At 27.5% G+C, this 23,562-nt stretch overlaps 1 protein-coding gene across 9 annotated transcripts in view; it reads right to left on the reverse strand.

Annotated features, from left to right (window-relative positions):
* LOC107066761 (TWiK family of potassium channels protein 18) overlaps positions 1-23,562 on the reverse strand; it is a 269,165-nt gene that overhangs the window by 52,072 nt on the left and 193,531 nt on the right. For all 9 annotated transcript variants that reach the window (XM_089175081.1, XM_089175078.1, XM_089175076.1 and 6 more), the window contains 2 exons: positions 19,774-21,237; positions 19,259-19,550 (listed from right to left, as the gene is read on the reverse strand). In XM_089175081.1, coding sequence (XP_089031207.1) covers positions 19,259-19,550; positions 19,774-20,166 — 685 coding nt within the window. In that variant the 5' untranslated portion in view covers positions 20,167-21,237. The remainder of the gene's footprint in view (positions 1-19,258; positions 19,551-19,773; positions 21,238-23,562) is intronic.

Genomic DNA, 23,562 nt, shown 5'->3' on the forward strand with positions numbered 1-23,562 from the left:
TCAACCTACAGTATGTTACTAACATACATACCTATATAAACACACACACAAACAGAGATACACGCGTAAACACAGATATATAAATAGGTTTATATACTCTTCTATATTTTGACTGTACACATATATACATATATGTATTTAGAAGTGAAGGTAAACACATATTTTCCACACATTTTCTTAGGTAAGCCAGTATTCTTCGTTTGACGCATTAATCAAGACCAAAGTTTTATTTCTATGTGTTTTTTATTTTTTTAATTTTTTTTTCTGTTTTATTTTTCTTTTAAACTCTCTTTCTAACTGACTCGTTAATTTTTTTATTTTTTGTTCTTCGAACCTCTTTCCATTTTGATCTTTTTCTCTTTACTATCTTTCTATCTTTTTAACACTATTTTTCTTACCTGCCATCTCATTCCATCCAACCAATTTCTTCTAACGATCCTTTCTTTCGGATATCCATCGCGGTTTTCCAAGCTCGTTTTACGCTAGTTTTACTTTACTCTCGATGAATTGTGTCAGTTGATCTTAAAAGTAAAGAAACATTTTCTTCTTTTTTTTTTTCATTTTTCTTCTTGTTTTATTTTTTTTTTTTGTGTTTTTTCCTGTTCCATTTTATCGCGAAAATCAGTCGTAACGAATTGGGGTGGATGGTTTGGTGGGTTAGGTAGTTGGTGGAGAGGGGAATAAATTTTCTTAAATTATTTCGTCGAAAGTTTTTACAGCAGATTGAAATCGTATAAATAAATTGAAACTTGTATTTTTAAACTACCCCTATATGTCAATTATTAATAATAATTTAATTATATATTTTTATTTATATTTTTGTCTATTAATTTTAATTATTTTAATGGAACAATTTTACAAAATTTTTATTCGACTATTTTTATTTTTATTAATTATTAGGATTTAATTACCCTTATGTCAATTAATTATAATAATTTATTAATATATTTTTATTTATATTTCCTTCCTATTAATTTTATTATTTTAGTTAAACAATTCTACAATATTTTAATTGAACTATTTTTATTTTTATAAATTATTGTATTTATTTATTTATTTTATTAATTTTAAGGATTTAACTACCCTTATGTTAATTAATTATAATAATTTAATAATATATTTTTATTTATATTTCTTTCCTATTACTTTTATTATTTTAGTCAAACAATTTTACAAAATCTTAATTTACTTATTTTTATTTTTTATTAATTATTGTATAATATATTTTTTTTGTTATAATAAAATTCTATTTTTTATATCCATTGATAGGATTTAATTACTAGTAAAATAATTATTTATTTATTAAACTCTTATGTATATCTTTACAAAACAATTTGACGAGATTTCAATTAACTATTTTATAATTAACTATTTGAACTTTCATTAATTATTTATTCTTTTTTTATTTTTTTTTTTTTATTCTATATCGATCGATACGATTTAATTACAAGTAGATAATTATCTTTTCCTTCATCTTGTAGAATGCGACTGGAATGCTGTGGGGTTTGGAAAAGACACAGGGGGTGAGTGTTTGAGAAGATTCGAATCCAGATTTTCTTTTTTCTTTTTTTTTTGGGGGGGGGGGTGTAACCTCATTCTAACCAATGACAACGAGTTATCGAAGGTCTCAAAAGTCAACCCTTTCCCTTAATACATATTTTATTAACCATAGAAGTTATCTCATCCAACAATCTATTTAGTTTTATCGATAAAACAATCTTTCGAGATTTCAATTAACTATTTCAATTAATTATTCCCTACTTAATTCTTCTTTTTCTTTTCTTTTCTTTTTTCTTCTTTCTTTCTTTTTTCTTGTTTAAACTCGTTTGTATAACTCGTTCGAGAAAGTTTCTAGGATAATGAAGGTAAGATGAGTAAGAATTTAACGAGTAGTAGAACTAAAAACTCCCTGTAACCATAACGATGTCGTTTGTTTTAAACCACGAGAACTAAAATTATCTATTATGGGAATAATGATAAATGAAAAAGGGGGATGAGAGTTTGTGGGTAATATTAATAAAAAAAAACCAATGTTATTTATTAATGAAATAAATAACTGTAAAAATAAAATGAAGTATGAAGAACTTATCTGTTTTCTTTTTTATTACATGTAATTAATTATTACAAAATATAATACGAAATAAATCTCTTACGTATGTTCAATCAACATTTGACATTCAACTTAGGCGTGCAGCGGGCATTTTCTCGTGAATCTTGCAAAAGTTTGATCAAAAATTTCTTGTACCTTATTTTTTGCATCTTAATTAAATTATATACCACATATGCATTGAAAAATGCACAATTTATCATATATATGTAGCTAAAAGGTTTGTTTACTTCATTGTTTTGAAATTATACATTATCAATTATTCACTTCAAATTTACTGAATACGTAATTTTACGTGACCCGCGTTCTAGGGACTTTTTACGAAAAATGTAAAAATACATTGCCCGCAAGCCATGTATTAAATACGTAATATAACCTATAAGTGTGAAATGAAATGAATGAAAAAAAATCAAATAAAAATAATACTGCATTAAATATTAATAAAAATTTGATTTATTTTTTATTAATGTAAAGTAAATAATTAATTAATTAATTATTATTTTATTTAGTTGCATATTACGTGGTTTATCATGTGATGTAATAAAATGTCAGATTTATTTTTTCATTTAAATTGTCAGATTTATTTTATTGTCCAATTTTAATATGTATATGTATATAAATGAGTTTGTGTATGTATGCATAGTATATATATATATATATGAGTGGAGTTACTGGAATTATGTAAATGACCTTGAACCATCGATAGATTCTCACGCGATCATGGGGGGAAAAATAAAATCGAAAAGCCATTAGGATTCTTCGATAACGTTGAGAGATTCTCTCTCAGTTTCTCAACTTCCTTTAGATAGAAAGTAAAGAAGGATAAAGAAAATAGGAAAGGAAAATAGCTATTTTATGGCATAGAAATGGAAAAGACACACACGAAAGTAGAGTAGGAATTTCTTACGATGATAAAAAAAAAAAAAAAAGAAAAGTGAGGTTATGGTTATTTGAAAATAGAGAAAAAGACTATTATTACCCTTTTTTTCTCGACCTTGAATAATATAATCGAACAATCTTATGATTTGACATTAACAAAATAATTGAAAACAACAAATCGTACGATTGAATAAAACGAATGAAAATGAACAAATCGTACGATTGAATGAAACGAATGAAAATGAACAAATCGTTAAACAAATGTTAGTAAAAATTTAAGGAATAAAATGAACGAGTCTGTTGAAAATCAATGATGAAACCTAGTAAGCTAATTTATTATAAATTAGTATGACAGTATATTGTCTTGTGTATTAGTATACATGTACATGTACATGTATAGGTTAGTTATCGATGTATGCATTTCGATTTGCAAAACATGAACATTTCTCATGAATCAGTCGGACTATCCACCCACACCCTGAATCCTCCTTTCTCCTATTTCACTTCATCCCATTGCCAGGCACCCACATTGGAGTTAGATTTTCAGCACTTGTCGATTTCTCGCAACGTCGATGACAGTATTCAAAAGCAATCTATCTATTGGTGGCTCGTTGAAGTGTATGAGAGAGAACTGAATGAAAGATAGAGAAATAGAAATAGAGAAATATAGTATATATGTGTGTGTGTGTGTAAGTTAGTGAGTGAGTGAGAGGCAAATAGAATGATGGGGGTGGTGGGGGTTGGTGTAACTATATAGTGATACCGAAACGGCGACAAATTGTGATTAGTCGGCAACCCTTCTCGTCTAGCAATCCATTAGCGAGGTGCATACCAAACGATGGTAGTAGTAGTATATATATATATAGTAATATATATATATATATATAATTCTCTAGTTCTAGTTTTCTATATATTTTTCTCTCACTCACACTCTTTTCAAAACCTTTTTTTTTTCCTTTTCTTTTTTCTTTTTTTCTTTCATCACTGTCTATTTTCTATTTTTCCTCTCTTTTTCACGTACACCCTTTTCCCTTTTTTTCTCTCTCTCTCTTACTCCTTGAGAAGGAATAGTCAGCCCGTAGTCGTCTTAAGGTACCTTGAAATCTTCTGATTAAAATTTTGTGAAATTGCTGTGGATCTTTGCTACGTTACTTTCAGACTACTCTTTTTTTTTTCTGAGAATAAGAAAAAGAAGAAGAAGAAGAAGGAGGTGGTAGTCAAAAAAAGAAAAAAAAAATTAGAGGAGAAACGTAGAATTTTTTTTTTTTTATTTTCCTTCTTTCTTCTTCTTCTTTTTCTTCTTCTGCTTCTTCTTTTCTTTCATTCTTTCAGGAAGGCAACAGATCAGCACGTTGAACTTTATTCTAGATAAAACTAAGTAGAAAAGATGATGAAGAAAATAACGAGATCAGACAAAAGAAAGTAGATAATGGCACTGCGTGTCAAGAGACAACCATTGCTATGGGAGAAAATGGGTGGTGGATGAAGGAACAGGAAGCGGAGGGGGGTTGTGCGAGTGTTTTAACCCCCAACTAAGATTTACCTGAGATATCATGAAAAACTATTTATATATATACTTTCATTCTGAAAACTTTTCATGTGATACTATACATGTATATATGTGTGTGTGTGTATGTATTTAATACTTAGGATGTAAGTATGTTGAATCATCTCATGTAATTGTGTATAAGGTAGGAGGACAAGGTTATGGTTGAAAATGTATACAACAGGAACAAAAGTGTAACTATGGACGAACAACCACGATGATTAATGAGATCTTGCGTGTCTTGTGGTTATCGCTTTTCCGTCTCGTTAGATGGTGAGATATTAACTCCATTACTAGTACATTCGAAGGGGAGGGGGCGGAAGGGTGGAGGGGGGTAGGTTTATTAAAGCTTGGTTTAGAATACTATTATCATTACTACACTTTGTTATTTGTTATTTGAAAGATATTGACGATTGATTGGATTTTGATTGATTTGAAAAATGTTTACATGTATTTTACAATTACCATATCATTCAATTTATTAAATCTATTAGGTTGGTATACTGTTATGGTTATATATATTGTTAATATTTGTTATTTGAAAGTAATCAATAATTGATAGGATTTGTGATTGATTCTGTGTTCATGATTGATATCAAATGAAAACATATAATACATGTTACAAATATATGTTTAAATGAATGTATGTTTAATAATAATTAATTGTTGAATAATAATTGGAATAATAATCATTGTAGAATAATAGTTACGAATTGTTTTTAATTTGTTTTATTCTAATTTGTCTTATATTTTGTTTTATATTGAATTATATATGAATATATATATTTTTTTAATAATTATATCATTATATATTTGTTTATATATTTTACATTTTATATTTATAAATATTTATAAAAGGATTAGCATTTTACTGATTAAAAATTAGGATGTTTAAAATTACCTATACTCATTAAACAATATAACAATTGTTCTTCAACAATAAAACATATATTAAAATATTATTAATAATTGAATATTGTTATTAGAATGTTTGTTAAATTTATTAAAACAAAATTATTAAAAAAATATTATTTTAAAAAGTATACCTTAATTAAGTTAACCTAATGCAATAAGAAATGAAAAGGATTTAGGATCAAGAAAGTTATTAGGTTTAAATTCAATGTGGATGTTTCAATATTCCATATCGTCTGATACCCTTCCTTCCCCCTTCCCTTTACCCTTATAAAAATATAGAAATAATAAAAGTATTTCGGTTGGTTCACCCTTTACCATTTCAGAATACTATAACGCACTGTCTGCAGGTGATGCAGGCAATATCCTTTTTCGAAGTATAAACCCGTTCTAGGTTATGCGAACACATACCACTAACCTTCCCTAGCCCTTAGACTTTACCCCTCACCTAGCCTTTTCAGTCCTTACACCTCAACCTTCACCCAACCCAACTTTTTCAGTCTTCTTCCACTTCACCCCTTTACTCATCCTATTTTCTTGTTCCTCTTTCTTTTGTTTCTTTTATTCAACTCGAATATCTAAGGTGGACCAACGAAAAAAGGAAAATGATGCAAACAGTCAAAAGAAATAAAGAAATAAAAAAAATAAAGTGGGGTAGCTAGGTTGGTATAGTAAGCAGAGTAGTAGAATGTTATTTTCTGAATATGTAGAACAGTTTTGGTGCTTGTGTCGAGGCAACTGGCCAAATATTCATGCGACCTCATATCGAGGAATGCAAACAAACGACGAATCGTCTATGTTTTCTCTTCTCTCTCTCCCTCTCTCATATATGTATATGTACCCTTAAAAGGGCAGATCAAGTCGAGTGGTAACTTAACCCTTGAGCGGTTAAAATTAACGTTGGCTGGTTTTATGAAGAGTTAAGTTACAATCAAATATATTGGGTTGATAACTAAATAATTGCGAATTTTTCAAAGAAAATGATTGGTAAAATTTGCAATTATTTAATTGTCAACTCAATATATTTGTACCCATAATTAATAAAAAAAAAATGGGTTTATCAATTATTTCACACCACATTTTATTTTAACTAAACTTATTTTCATATTATTATATATTATATAATATTTTAATAATTAATTAATTAATTTATAAGTTAAATTTTATGATATATTAATAAATTAATATTAATATATAGTTCTATAATTATGTAATAATATATTATTATATTATTTTTTTTTTATATTATTTTATATTGACCAACCTATTTTAACTAAATTTAATTCAATGTAATTGCCAAAAATGATACTTTTAATATATTTTGTTTATTATTTTAATATTATATAAAATTAATTTAAAATTTAAATATAATTATTTAAATATCTTGTCTTAAAAAGACATATGATTTAGACCATTTTTTTAATTATGGACACATATATACCTTTTGATGATAGTTGTTAAAATTTCTGTGACCATTTGTATTTCAAGAATCACCCCCCACTACCCATAGGTTAATTCACCACTATTTTCTCTTTTACTTTTCTTTCATTTTTCTTTCCTATTCTACTTTCTTTATCTTTTACCAAGGTCCACTTTTATCCAGCCCTTTTTTCTCAGTACGCCCATTTCTTTGACGATACGTAAATCGGATTATTCACCAATGTATACTTGTCGATAGATCAACCCTAGAACGTAAGAGGAGTATATTCGATATTCGAAGTAAGATAAGATGAAATATAAAAAGGTGAAAGGGCTTGAACATGATCTACTCTGATGCAACTTCTTCTTCTTCTTCTTTTTCTTTTTCCAAAAAAAAAAAAAAAAAGAGAGAGAAGCAAAAAATACAGGAAGAGTTTAATATCCTCTATTTTACTTCAACGACAGTGATACTACCAACCATGTGTATGTATACTTGTATTTATTTATGTGTATGCATGCATGCATGTCTTTATGTGTCTCAGTTTGTCTGGAAAAATGCACAAAAGGGATAAAGTAACATTTTAAAAAGTATCCTAAGTAAAAATACAATTCTAAGTCCGACATGGGATTCCGTAAGTCCCCCCGTAATATGCTGAAACTCGACTATTTTCCACGAATGCACGAACGCATTCTTACAGTTTGCATATTTTCTATATATGTATATGTGAAATATCTTACTCTGAGGAAACTGAAAGAATGTAGTTGGTGTTTTCCTGGAATACGAATACTAGAGTGAAGAAAAGAATCAAACGATGACTGTTTCTATCCCCACTGCGACAATTCCCATAGAGGATATGTACACGTACACACGTTTACACATATATATATAATATAGATAATATGCATATCTAGTTGGTAGTAGCTATTACGTATGTATGAACATAGGTGTATGAACTCGTTTAATATTTATAACGAAGCAGAGAATAGGTGTAATGACAGTAAGCTCGAGTGAGTACAGGCTTTGCCAATCAGCTAATGGAAGTAGTACCCATAACGTACTGTACTATACCATATTCGTATACTGTACATAGTATTATACTGTTGTAACTTGTACTAGTATGGTTATCGTACTATACGGATTGTCATAACTGAACGTTGCCAAAAAGTTTTCCATATGAAATTAGAGTTTCTCGCTTGGATGGATTGTTTCGAAATTGTTATTACATCAATCTTCATGTTATATTATTATTATTATTATTATTTATTAATTAGTTAATAATAATATTCATTCAAAATCTACCTATATAATAAATTTATTTATTTATTTTTTGGGTTTTGTTTTTTAATAAACTCACAATTGCAAGTGAGTTTGTTCCGACATTGTTTAGCCATGTTCTAAAATAATTATTTTTAACTATAATTTATTTTTTTATTAATTTATTAATTAATATAATTAAATTTATTAATAAAAATTGTTTATTATTATTAACAAATAATTAAATATGATATTTTAATTATTTAGTTGTCAACGTGTATACGAGTTTTGTATAAATTCGTTCGTACAATTGTACAATCATTTATATATCATTTGAAACTAAAGATTTTTGTATCGAAATTGTTTAAAATAATAATAATAATTTAAATAAATGTAATAATAATTTATTTATTCTTATGGATAAATGTTTATGATAGTTTTATAATATAGCAACATTTTAGTAAACTTTAATGTGTGAAATTAATTTGAATAAACACGTATACACATTTAATTATAAAATAACTTAAAACAAGTTAAACTAATAAAATATATTAAACGATGATATAAACAAATGAGATTGTTAAGATTAAAAATAAATAGATATTGGAAGAAGAGTTTTTTTATCATTTAAGTTTTACAAGGTTGCTTGTTTGTTCATAACCTAGAACGCGTTTGAACACTTTTCATATAAGTCTCTCACATGGGGATTTGAGGTTATACAGCTTTTGAAGTTTTACGATAGGAGAAAAATAAAGCTCTACAAAATCGAGTGAAGTGTAGGGAAAAATGTTATGAGTGAGATAGATAGATAGATAGATAGATAGATAGATAGAAAAAGAAAGAAGATGTACATGATTTTTCCTGAGTGGTGGTGGGGGAACTCGAGTGGAGGGAGAAGCTGGCGGAGAAGGGTGGGGCTAAAAAATATGCAGAAAAAACAAATTGGAAAAGAAAGAGGATAAAAAGAAGAAGAAAAAGAAGAAGATGATGATGAAGAAAAAAAATTGAACATAAATTTTATACCCCCTACGTTCTTATCGGGAATTGATAATAAAAATTTTGTAAAAAAAAAAAAAAAAGAAAAAGAAAAAAAAATTGTTTATGGTCAAAACAAATAAAAATAAAAATAAAAAAAAAAGAAAAAAATTCGTAATCATGGTTGTGCCTTCGTTCACTTGGTTCCGTGTTCAGTTTAAGTGGGTGGGGCTCTACATTTCTCTCTCTTTCTCTCTCTCTCTCTTTCTCTCTTTCTCTCTCATTCACTCACTCACTTTCGTCTGGAGCTGTGTCGATCGATAAACAGTCCGAATCAAAATTCTCGAGGAAGACTTTATATATATCCAGCTATGATGAAATATCGTCTATCCTTATGATATAAGAACGTAAATAAATTCGATAAAATTCCTTTTTTTTCGTTAAACATCGATCAAATTATTTTTTTTTTTATCAATTTGTTTATATTAGATCGAAGAAAATTTATTATTGAATAATAATAATGAAGAGATAAATATATATGTGTGTGTTTTTTATTTTTTTAGTATATTATTTATCATTTTGATTCTTTCGTGTCAGTGATGTATTATTAGGTTGGAAACTATGAAACGGGCATTTTTTGTTTAGTCTGTGTTATTGAATTGTTTATTAGTTCTAAAAATAAAGATTTTTTTTTTGTTCAAAAAGGCATATGTGATTTGCCCAATCGTTGGCCAAAAGTGTGTCGTAGATGTCAATGGAAATTATTTCAATTGAATTTAATAAATAATGTGAAAAATTGCGCTTTTCGTTTTTTGTTTTTTTTTTTCATTTGTTTCATCATATATAAGAAAAAGTAAAATAAAATGGAAATAATTTTTATTATATTATAATACAAATTTGCATTAAATTCAATTAAAATTTGACTATTATGATAACTGTGTTAGAATTGTATAGGTTAATTAGAGATTCGCTTAGATTGTAAATGAGGAGGTAAGAGCAATGCCAAGTGAATTTGCAAGACAAAGAGATTAGTATTGTATTACGAATAGGGAAATGAGTATTACAAGAGAGAAAGGGAGAGAAATGGAAAGTCATTTTTACGTAAATGAATTGAAAGACAGAGAGAGAGAGGGAGAGAGAGAGAGAGAGAGGAAAGATAGTACAAAAGGATAAAAAAGGATAAGAGAAATTTCACGATGATGCCATGTCACACTTTCAAAACTAATGTTTCAATTCTTAAAAATGTTTTCTCTCCTCCTTTCTAAATGATAAAAGATAAATTGTATTGCATTATTTTTTTTATCTATCCTTTTCTTCTTATTTTATTTCATTCTCTTTCGCATTCTGTTCTTTCAAATACAGAGATAATCTAATAGAAATAATCATGACTCGTTTGTTAATAAATAAAATAATATTACGATTATAAATTGAAATATAAACTATTCTATCTTTTAAGTTAAATGAAACTGCATACAGTGTGCAAAATTTTATTAAAATTAGTTCAGTAGTTTAGGAGTTCATTGCGGACAAACAACGTGACACGTAATTTATATATATACATTAAGATATTAATTATTGAAAACATTTCCTAATATTTCTTACAATGAGTTATTTATTTTAAATAATCACTGATTTTACTTTAAAATGATGCATTTTATTTTTGACTATGTTTTAAAAAAGACCAAAAAAAAACAAATAACAATATTATTTTATTTATTACAAATTGATTTTATTTATATTTGTTTAAATGATATATTTAATTAAAAAATATCTCATTGTTATTATTGTTTCCTTCTATTTTACATTGTTTAATATTTGTTATTTTATTAAAACCCACACAGTTTTAACTTAATATTTACGTTATGTATTATACAATACATAACCTAAAAACGTGTTGAATTTAAATTTATTCCTAAATTTGTTCATTCGAATTTTGTACAGATCAAGATTTGATGTTTTTTCTTTCTTTGATATTTTGATATTGATGACAAAAATAATAAAAAAAAAAAAATAAAAAAACAAAAAAGAATCCTCGTAAAATTACTTTTTTTTTTTTTTTTTTTTTTAAAGAACAAAACAAAAATACGTTTCAACGTTTAAATTACGTACAGTTTTTTATTCGATCTCTAATTTATTCGCATGACATTCGAAATCCAATCCGAATTTTCGTCGTTCCTCGTCAACCGATATATTTCACCGAAACCCATGAAACTCGGAAATAACCAAGCTTTTTTGCTGATACTGGGTTTAATCATATTCCTCTTCTCACTACCACAACCATCATCACCAACACCATCATATCAAACCCACCTCCTCGTACCCTCCTTCCTCCCTCCTCCCCCTTATCCACCCCTTTTCTCTTTTACCCACCTGCTAAGTTTACTGAAATTAATATTCTCTTTCGTATGAGGTACGTTTTCACGTAGAACGATATTTTCTAATTTATATTAGAAAAAACGAAAAACTAAACAAAAAAGAAAAGAAAAGAAATAAGACAATCAAATGCAAAGAAGTTTAGTAAATAAATCATATATTTTAAGGGTTGAAAGTTGAAAGAAAGGAAAAGGGTGAAATGAAACAAAAAAAAATAAAACAAGGAAAGAAAATAAATTTCATTCTCTCGATAATATTATATTTTATGGCGTTATAAAGGAATAATAATCGTCTTATTTGGTTATGGATAATTTGAATAAATATTCTTTAATAAAACAAGAAGAAAAAAAGAAAAGGGGAAAAAAAGAGAGAGAGAGAGAGAGAGAAAAAAGTAAGAAGAGAAGAAAAATAAACGGGGAGAGAGAGAGAGAGAGGGAGAGAATAAAATTATGGTAGGAAAGATAAGAACGTGGATGAAATACTTTATAAGTCGAAGTTACCATTTTAACAAAATAAATAAGATCGGGGGGGGGGTGGGTGGGAAATATATTAACGCCAATTTGTTAACTAACTTATCAAAGAGGGATAGAGGTTTAGGTTGAAGGGAATGAAGAAGGAGGAGGGCCAGGAGTGAAGGGAATTAATGAAACTTTATCGTTGCAATGACGAAGTCGCAAACGGATGATTAATAAAAATTGTGACAAGAAAAAATATAAATGTGGACTTTGTTCTTACGTTTAAAAAAAAGTCATTTGGTTTGATAAGACAAATTGATTAGGTTGAATTTTATTTGTATATTAAATAAATAATTGTAAACATTTTATCATGAATTTGATGACAAATTGATGTCAATTTATTATCGAAGTTAATTGTGTTAGGATTATATTTAAATCAAAATTATTTAGATTTAGGGTTTCAATTAGAGGGTTTCAATGAGAATTTTGATTGACATATTTTTTCATTTGTATTATTTATTATTTTTTATTTAATATAAAATATGTGGGAATATTAAAGTTATATTAAAAAAAAAAAAAAAAAAAACGGGATAGTAAAAATATTAAATAATATATTAAATTAATATATATTTATATTTTATTTTTTATTATATAATATAAATAAAATTTATTAAATATGTAATATACAATAAATATATAATATTTATATTATTTTATTATATATTATAAATATAATTTATTAAATATATAATATGCAATAAATATAATATTTATATTATTTCATAATATATATATATATTTTAATATTATATATTTATTGTAAACATTTAAATATTTTATTGTAACAATATTAAATAACATATTAAATTATTATATAAAATATTATATAAAATAATAATATTATATTATTTAAAAAATAATATATAATATATTAATATATTAATTTAATATAAGATACAAAATATTATTTATTTTTTATTTAATATCTCAATCCTAACAAAGATATTGTTATTAACAAATACGACAAATTTGTTTCAATTTTATTTTCCTTTTTTTTTTTTAATTTTATTTCTTTTCTCTTCTTGTTTTTTTCCCTTTGACCTCTTTCGACCTTTCTTCTGTTTCAGAATAACGTACACTCGCTTAATCGTAGGAAATTTTTCTTCTTCTTTTTTACTACTACTACTACTACTACTACTATTATTTCTTTTTCTTTCATCCATTTTATTCGTTTCTAGTATTTTAGAAAAAGTAGTATAGTTTCCTTTGATAATAAGAAAACACGCATGAACTATTCCCCTTGTTAATTATAGTTACGAATTTTTTTGATACAAGATTCTTTTTTTTTTTTGTGTGTCTCATTTTTATTCTCATTTTATTTTATTTTATTTTATTTTATTTTAATTCGTTTGCAACCGAGTCGATTGAAAAAAAAAAAAGGTACAGTCGTGTGTTCAGTAATTAACTTGTCTTATGACGTTTAAAGAAGAAAGAGACAAAAAATAGAAAAATAGAAAAATAGAGAAAGAGAAAGAGAGAGAGAGAGAGAGAAGAATGAGGAGTATGAAACAGAGAATGAAATAAAGGTAAAGAAGAATAAGAAAAAGTAGAAAAGAAAGAAATAAAAAGGAGGATTCAGTTGGATTGAACAAAAAAGTCAAGTGGTTCTCCGCAAAAAGAAAAGGAGAGAAAGAAATGGTAAAGGAGAGTGCAAATTATGCTTCTCTCTCTCTCTCTCTTCTCTCTCTTTCTCTCTATTATTCTCTCTCTCTTTCTCTCTGTTCTTCATTTTCTTTTTCTTTTACTTAGTCACTCATTCACTCACTCTTTCGACTAAAGGAAATAGAAAGAATTCATTTGCCAAACGAATTGTCTCATTTAAATGTCTTGTCCTTGGACGTTTGATCGTCCATCTTTTTCTAACGCCTAATGAAAATGTATCTCCGAAAATGTAATCTTTTTACTTTTTTCAACTATACTTACTTCACTATTTTTTTTTTTTTTGGGGTTTAATTTCTTCTTTTTTTCTTACTTTTATTTTTTTGTTGTTGTTGTTATTGGGTCTTAGTGTAATGCAAAAGTTTATCAAACATTATTGTTTTTTTAAAAATTACGTTTCCATTTGGGTTGGTTTATTTTTTTTATTTAAGTTATTTTATTGTTATTAAAAAAATTTTTTATTATTATATTATTTTTATAAATTATTGGTTATTATATATTTTATATATATTATTTTATTATATTAAATTATTTATTTTATTTTTTTATTTTATATATTTAAATCATTATATATATATATATATATTTTTTTAAATTTATTATTGTTATTATTATTATTAATAAATTTATTAAAATTAAATTAATAAAAATAAATAATATACTTTATTTAAAAGATCTTTTATCTTACATTTTTTTTACTAAATTTAATTTAATTATTACATAATGAATAAACAATAGTAATAATACAGATATATATTATTACTATAAAATTAATTAAATAAATATATATATATAACTATATTAACACTAGATTTACGGATGTTTTGTTCAATATTTTTTAATAACTTACAAACATTGTTTAAATGAAAGATTAAATAGAGGGTAGGAATTAATATTTAAATATATTTCATTACGTAACTTAAGAACAACATGTATTTTAATAAAATAATATTTAAGTTTTGTGTATATATGTATCAAAAAAATTTGAGATGAGTCAAATTGGCTCAGTTCGTAAATCTAGTGTTAATATATATATATAAATAACTATAAAATAATTAATATAAAATTAAATAAAAAGAATACTGAAAATAATTGCACAAATAAAAATATTTTAGAATAAACGGAAGATGAGAATGAGAATGAGAAAAAGAAAGAGAAAGAGAAAGGTTTGGAAGGGTGAAAAGGGTGGAAGGAAAAAAGTATGGTAACAGATATCGATGGTTTTAACCAGTTGGTATCCCATCGAAATGATTTCGTTTGGAAAAAAAACAAAAACAAACAAAAAAAAGAAAAACATCATTGCAATTGGAAATAGTACGGGGGGATCACAATTTCTTTTATTTTGATTCCCCTGTTTTTTTTTTCGTTTTTTTTTGTTTTCGGTGAAAACGCATTTTAAAAGCTTCGAGTATAGAAACCCTGGCTCGAAATCGTAATGTAACTTTCTAATTAGCAATTCCGAAGCGTGGCACGACTCCGACGGTTTAAAAGAGAGTAAGGATGAATCTCGATATTAGATTTGAAAGTTAATTAGCTCGTTTCTCCTTTCTCGCCGTTCGACAAAAAAAAAACATACAAAAAGAAAAAGGGAATGATAAAAAGAGAAACAAAAGAAATAGCCAAAAAACAAAAAACAAAACGAGCAAGAAGAGGAAGAAGAAGAAGAAGTAGGGGAAAAGGAAAAGCTCGAGAAGCTTTTTTTATATCCCCTCCCTACCGTCCCCCCTCCTCTACTCTATCACCACCCCTTACCATTCCCTCACTTCTACAAGTTCGTTTTTTCTACTCTGGTTAATAGCAGTGGAAAAAAAGCTCCATCGGTACGAAAAAAAGCTTTTTCGGTTACTCGCACGCATAAATGCGAATACGAAAGTATACATATGGATGTATAATTTTTTTGTTCTTGTTTCATCATTATTATTATTATTATTATTATTGTTATTATATTCTTCAATTATTTTCCTCCTCTCTCTTTTTTTTTTTTTTTTTATTTTAATTCTAAAACATACTAAATAATTCTCGCACGGTTGTTACTCAACATCTAAAACATACAAACAACTATGTTTTGAAGTTAAGCATGAAGTCTCTCGCATGGATGAATATGTGTGTGTGTGTGTGTGTATTTTATCATTAAAAATATAATTCAACTAAATAATAAGAATAAATTTTAAACAAACATTGTCAAACCTATGTACTCATTTCTTACATTTCAATAATAATAATAATAATAAAATAATATTGCAAGCTCTTAAATATCCCATGAAAAATAAAAAATTAGATTTTTTTTTTTGAATAATAAACAAAATAAAAAGAAAATAAAAGTGTAGGAAAATATTATATCGATCATTCGATAATCGTTATCGTAGAGTTTGTGGTAAAAATTCGTAGATTCGAGTTTACGATACGATCCTTCCATCCCCCCCACTCTCTCCCCCCGTAATCTAACCTCACCTCACTTTTTTCTTCTTCTCTCTCTCTCTCTCTCTCTCTCTCTCTCTCTCTATTACTTTATCTCTTTATTCTATTTCTTTTTAAATGCCAACAAACTCGCGGACTTCCAATCTGTTTTAGTAATAACCGTAGCAAACGATCGGACGTGACGTCACTCGGCTCGTCCAAGCCTCCAGTTCGTTCTCGCAGTAATATTGTCGTCTTTCCATTACGTTCAAAGTAACCATTCGATCTACATTCTAGACGGACAAAAGATTTCCAACTTTGATACATCGCCGGAGCCATTATAAGCTAATGTCCAACTTTGTTTGTCCCCCCCTACTTCACTTTCCACTCACCCTTCCCTTCCTTTCCCTTCCCTTCCCTCCTCTTCTGTTGCTTTCTCTTCTCCTTCCCCCCCCCATCCCTTTATCACCGATCGTGGAAATTGATGCTCACCATATTGGACTCCTCCTTCTCCTGTTTCGTCCCTCCGATTTCAAACAACGATTTCCTGGCTTTCTAACTCTTGAAAAAATAAATACCATGATTTTTACTCGTTACTGGTGTATACCTCTATTGAATACGATTATTGTTATCTCTGATAGTACACTGAGAATAAATTTATATTATAGGAAGTATAGGAAAGAGATAAAAACATGATTTTAATGGTAGAGATTATTTTTTTTCAATTATTATTTGATTATATATATTCTTTCGTTATTTTATCTTTTTATAGAAACGATTTGGTAGGGGAAATAGAGATATCCTATTAAATTCTGTCGAGACAGCAGTAGCACCGGGGTATCAGCTGTAGTAGCAAAAGCAGCACCACCAATGGCAGCAGCGGTTGCATAGAATTTGTGCTTAGATCGTGGAAGCCGGTGAGAACACGCGTCAACAAACCCTAAACGAACTTCGGGATTTGATCGCTCAAATGTAAACTTGGAACCGAACTTAGAGGTAGTATACACGCACGCTGGTAGAAGTTAACGACTCCGATAAGTTTGGCTTTTGATATAGAGAGCTTCGTGTAATCGCTATAGTTAGTGAGATTAATGTGATTAGGTTGTTTAGATACACTACCGCGATAACGATCGAAAGAGATTGAGAGAACAGGAACGTTGTGTATTGGACAGTATTGGCAGTAGAGTGGAAGTATGGTTAAGTCAGACATGAGAACGTTCGGAAGTAGTCTATGGTTGTATTCGATTATATTTAGTATTGGTCAATCATTGGTCAGACAAAATTCGAAGTAGTTCTACTCGATTATTTGTCATACGTTTAAGTAGTAAAATCAATATCTTGTCAGGAATTTGTATTACTGACAAAATATATACTTTATTATGAATATAATAATTTATAATATACTGGATTATAAATAAATAAGAAGCATATGGTTAAGTCAGACACGAAAGTGTTTAGAAGTAGTCTATGGTTGTGTTCGGTTATATTTAATATTGGTCAATCATTGGTCAGACAAAATTCGAAGTAGTTCTACTCGATTATTTGTCGTGCGTTTAAGTAGTAAAATCAATATCTTGTCAGGAATTTGTATTACTGACAAAATATATACTTTATTATGAATATAATAATTTATAATATACTGGATTATAAATAAATAAGAAGCGTATGGTTTAGTCAGTCACGAAAGCGTTCCGAAGTAGATTATATTTAGTATTGGTCAATAATTGGTCAGACAAAACTGTAAGTGGTTCAACTCTATTATCTGTCATACGTTTAAGTAGTAAAATCAATATCTCATTAGGAATTCATATTACATACAAAATTTTTGATTTTTTTATGAATAAAATAGTTTATAATATACAGAATGATAAATAAATAATTTTATTCTTACAAATAGTTAATAAAAATCTTGTATAGAGTAAAATTAAAATAAATGATTAAAAATAATAATTGCATGGATAAACGTTTGTGAATAAAACGAACTAGTAATAATAAATGATAATAATAATAATAATAATTGTTATATGCATTTGTCTATCGACTTTATGTAATAAATAATTAAACGTAAAATGTGAAATTTTACATCAGTTTGTAGAAACAAAGTTAATTTTGAGATATTTCAATTTAGGAATGATTTAGCAAACAGTATAATTGTATTCAGGTTTTGTAATGAGAGAAAAGCTAGGACAATAAGATACCAACGTAAAGAGAAAGAGGTAGATTAGTATGATATATTTAGTTAACTAAATAACAGTACCAGAGGTATTTCTCGTATTGAAAATTAAAAGATTACAATCAACATTGATTCACTACTACTATTTCTATTACTATTACTTCATTACTATTTTATTACTACTGCAAATGATCCTGTCAAGTCTGGTAAGCCAGTACAAGCATAGTTAAATTGTATGATATTTGCTTTAAGTAATTAACCGTTCATGCGGTAATGTCTCTTCCCTAAGTAACTACTTTCATTCCTTTCCCCTCTTTCCCCTCTTCCACTCTTTGTTTCTCCATCTTTGTACCCAGTGATCTATTAATTACGTACAAATATTATACCACGATATTACAGAGCTTATTTTGTATCTCAAGCTATCTGTAACAGAGATAAATCTTATCCTTCTCTTCACCTGCCCACCCCTCTGCCTTACCCTCACAATTTTAAAATAAAGAAACGTCTAATGTCAACTTTACGAGCTCACTAAGAATGTCAAACGTTATCTTTCTTAAAAACATAGATAAATCGTCTTGTAAGTATTACGTTAATTCTAAATTATTTTCTCCAGTATTATACGAACAATTTATAGTTTCGAACGAATTTAGTTTGGAAATTCAGGCAAAATCCATGATCGATAGATCGGAAAATAAAGTTTGTTAGAATTTCTAATACCATCGATAGATTAGTACTAACCCCCTTTACTAGGATTAGAATAACTAATTCGTAGGTTTATTTAATATGAAGACAATGGAAAGTGCTTACGTTTGAATATTTGAATGAGCTTTCAAAGAGTTCAAGTTTAATAAATTTATTAAACGTTAATTTTAATTGCAAATTTAAATGAATTCATTCGTATCAACGAAGTTAACAAATTCATATCCAAATTTAGCTGAACATTTGATAAAAATGAAGAAGTTTGTAACATTTAAATGTTACATTAAAGCATGCAAAGGGTTAATAATAATAATAACAATAATAATAATAATAATTCAAAGAGACTCACCAAGGGTAGTTAGCACTGTTAGAGAGTAGAGAAATGCTTTAGCGAAGTTCCACTCGTACTCTGGAATTCGTCTTTCAGTGACACTATCACCATTAACACCTGTACTACCAGTGTACGTGCCAGTATTCTGAGTAGCCATCATGTCCTCCGTGATCCTTTTTACCAGTTGATCCTGAAACCGTGAGATCTCTTGCGCAGCCAATCTCGTCCAATTTTCACGGTAAAGAATGTTCAAACTTTCGGTTAATATCCAAATATTTTCAACGGTCTTTGCACGTGCTTCATTGTTAACCTTTAAAATACAAATCACAATTGAATTTATTAATTAACTATAGAAATAAAATGAGTTTTAATGTTCACATTTAGAAGTGTTGGTTCACGTTTGAAAATAATCAAACAAATTATGTTATTTTGTTAGAAAGATGAGTTTCATTTAAATGAATTTTAATGTTCACATTTAGAAATGTTGGTTTACGTTTGAAAATAATCAAACAAATTAATGAATTGAAAGTTACCTGTTTTAACCATGCCGTGGTGTTCCTTTTAGCAGGTTGACTAACAGCAATGGTTGCCAATGCTCGATGTATTCCAACATTATCGGTTCCCCCTTCTATCGCGAGAAATATGAAACTTCCTAATAACGTATAGGCAACCATAAGTGCACAAATACCAAGGTTTATAGCGAAACCCTTTAGGAAGGATTGTTGGCTGGCCTTGTCTGGTATTCCACCAAAACAGAGACATCTTACTTGTCTAGACGGATGTAACGTTTTAGGATGTTCAGATGCGCTTGTTGTTGTAGTTGTTGTCGTAGACGTTGTTGTTCTTTTAAGGGACGAGGTATTGCCATTATTGGCAGGCTTAAAACCCTCGTAAGCCCTATAATGTCTAACGTTGTCTTTCTCCATTCTCCCTCCTCTCAACCTTTTTCCTCAAAGGATCACCTTAATATTTTTCTTAACGACAGGAACAAACATTTGTCGCAACTCAACGATACAATCGTTTGGTTTTTATTCGATTTTTCTACCTTTGATAGCATTTGCTTTTTTTACTATATTTCATTAAAAATGAAATATAATCTAGTCCTTTTGTTATTGTTTTCTTTTTTCTTTTGTTTATTGCTTATCAATGATGATAATAATATTGATTTAGATTAATTTGATCGTTTCATGATTCAATACAATTTTTATTTTAGTTTAGAACAAATTGGATTTTTTTATTTATTTTTTATTTTATTTGTTTTGTCTTTTTTTTCGTTTACTCTTGTTGATTATTCTAAAGAAATCTCATTCTTGTCAAGGAATCGAATTCTCGTAGTTCAATCGAGTTTCCCTTTTCCGACGCATCCATGTATATCCTTCTCCTCGAATTACCGATTTCGGATTAAGTTTAATCCGATTTGCTGAAGGTACTTTTCTTTCTCTCAACGATGCTATTTGATTTAACGAAACCTTGACTACACTATCTTCGTACATATATATATATATATATGTTTATTTTTATTTGTTATTTTAATTTATCACGATAACAAATTTTACATCAGATATTATCTGATATTTCTATTTTATTTTTTACATTCATTTACATTGTATATGTTTTATATTTCCGGTATCAATCTGGTAATTTGTTTTCTTCAAGTTGAATGTTTGAAGATAAGATTTACTTTGGTTAAATTTATTTGAGTCAAAACAGGATGGTGGGGGTGGTGCATCCCTTTTTTATTCTCTCCTTTATCTTATCCCTTAACACTGAGATTTTGATATTACGTTGCTCGACTAGATTCAATCGACCGTACTGAGATTGTCGTTTCAATTCATTCGACCGAAGGAACGTGAAAGGGATGATCTATCTCGTACGAAACGAGCCAAGATATTTTCTTCATTTTCTTTTTTTTTGGGGGGTTTTTTTTCCTTACTATCTAACACTTTCAATTTCCACTACTTGTTCGTTGTAAATCCACGTCTCAACACAGTCAAATTCTGCAAACAGAAAAATATACGCACGATGTTATTAATTTGTATTTTATTTTTCATTCAAAAGTATATTATTATAAATAATTATTTATTAGATGAAAATTATTGAATTTATTGTTGACGATGAATTACAAATTCAATGTTAACGTGAGTTCGAATAAAATATTTTTCATTCCCACCACTCTCTTTTTCTCTTTCTCTTTTATTTTTTCTAATTGTCAAATAAAAAAAGTATTTTATTTTTTATTCGTACTTATATTATTATAAATAATTGTTTATTAGATAAAAAATATTGAATTTATTTCTGACGATGAATTACAAATTCAATGTTAACGTGAGTACGAATAAAATATTTTTCATTCCCACCCATTTCTTTCTCTCTTTCTCTTTTATTTTTTCTAATTGTAAAATAAAAAAAGTATTTTATTTTTTATTTATAATTATATTATTATAAATAATTGTTTAATAAGGAAAAATCATTGAATTTATTTCTGACGATGAATTAAATATTCAATGTTAACGTGAGTACGAATAAAATATTTTTCATTCCCACCCATCTCTTTCTCTCTTTCTCTTTTATTTTTTTTTAAGTTAAAAAAAAAAAAAGAAAGATTAGATAACAGAAAGTTTAAAAAGTAGTTAAAAAAACAAAAGAAGTAAGAAAAAAAATATTATATGAACGTTCTTGCATAAGAAAACGAGTTGAAAAATTCGTAGGATTTTTTTATCGTCCCCCCCTTTTTTTAAAATATTTTTTTCATTTTTTTTTTTTTTTATTAACGAAAGTAAAGTTATCTACGCTGGACTACTTGAAAATACAGTAACGCTTTTAAAATACGCAAATGGAAATGGAAGAGCTAAGAAGAGAGGAAGAAGAAGAAGAAGAAGAAGGGAATGGTGAAGTAGGTGGAAAAGTGGGTGGTAAAGGAGAAGGGTTGTGAATCGATGAAGAAGAAGAAGAAGAAGAAGAACAACGGGACAAGAAGAAAAACAGAAAAAAAGGTTGGTGGGGGAAGGGGTGGGGTCTTTAATCAAAGAACGAGTTATCGTCAAGTTGTCAAGGGCTTGGAATGAATAAGAAATAACGCGTTCTTTCGTTCATCGCAGGTACTTACGAATGTAAATTTCTCATTCTATTTCTTTCTCTTTTACCATACATTTATCTTCATTCATCTTTTACATTCTCGTCTTGTTTCTGTATCTTTGTGACAAAAAGAAATACCAAAAAAAAGAAAAAAGAAAAAAATATACTGTAAAAATCTTTTCCAACAGTAATTTGGACAAAACTTTTCAATTAATTTCAAAGTACCAAAATACACAGATTGTATTAAATATTATTAAAATATATTGTACATATATTTGAAGAAAAATATTAATATATTGAATCAAATTGTTTCAACAAAATGATATATTAAAGATTAAAACTGTTATGATAGTTGAGTAAAAGATTTTATTTTTAATTAATAATATTTGAGATTCAAATATAAATAAATAAAATATTAAGGATGTATCATAGAAATTTAAGATGTCCATTTTGTCAAGATTGCATCAGGGTTTCTTAAAAAAAAAAAAAATAAAAATAAAATAAAATAGAAAAAGAGAGAGAAATATGAAACATTTGAAGTTCAGAAACAAATTGTAGAAATAAACAAATCATAAAAGTAAATAAATCAAACTAAGACATTAATAATAATTAATAAAATAAATGACTAAAATATTGCAAAAGACTTGGAATAAAAATTTGAGTTGTACATTTTGTCAGGGTTGTATCAGAGTTTCATAAAAAAATAAATTAACTAGAAAAGTTTTGAGGTTAGGTATGATAACAATTGGATACTTAGAATAAAACTTCAATGTTTCTTCTTTTTTTATGTCTATCAATTGCAATATAATATATTATATGTTACTGTGTTAATATCACAGCTGTGTGTGAGATAATGAGAAGTGGATGAGAATAGAGAAGAAGGGGGAATAGTAAGAGTAAAATTCGTCTCACCCCCTTTTGCATTAACGTTTATGGTACTGGTCGGATGTAAAGGAAGTACGAAAAGGTCGGACTCACGCGTAAAGTGATATACTGAAATTCCGTCACGTCCCTTTTGCTACCAACTACTATACTTTCCTAACCCCATACCATCATGCTCGTTCTCTACCATTATTGTGTACTTTCATTCCCAACAATGGTGGAAATAAAGTTTGACTCTTGGAATACTGTCCGAAACACTGACACCACTCTGTTACTACTCAATTTTATTTTTAAATATTCATCATTATTCATTTTAATATAAATATTCCTTAAAGAGATTTTTTTTTACTAATATTTATTCTTTA

This window comes from Polistes dominula, unplaced genomic scaffold (assembly GCF_049000335.1).
Source record: "Polistes dominula isolate Pdom_NZ unplaced genomic scaffold, Pdom_raw_medaka contig_78, whole genome shotgun sequence".
NCBI classification, from domain to species: Eukaryota; Metazoa; Arthropoda; class Insecta; order Hymenoptera; family Vespidae; genus Polistes; species Polistes dominula.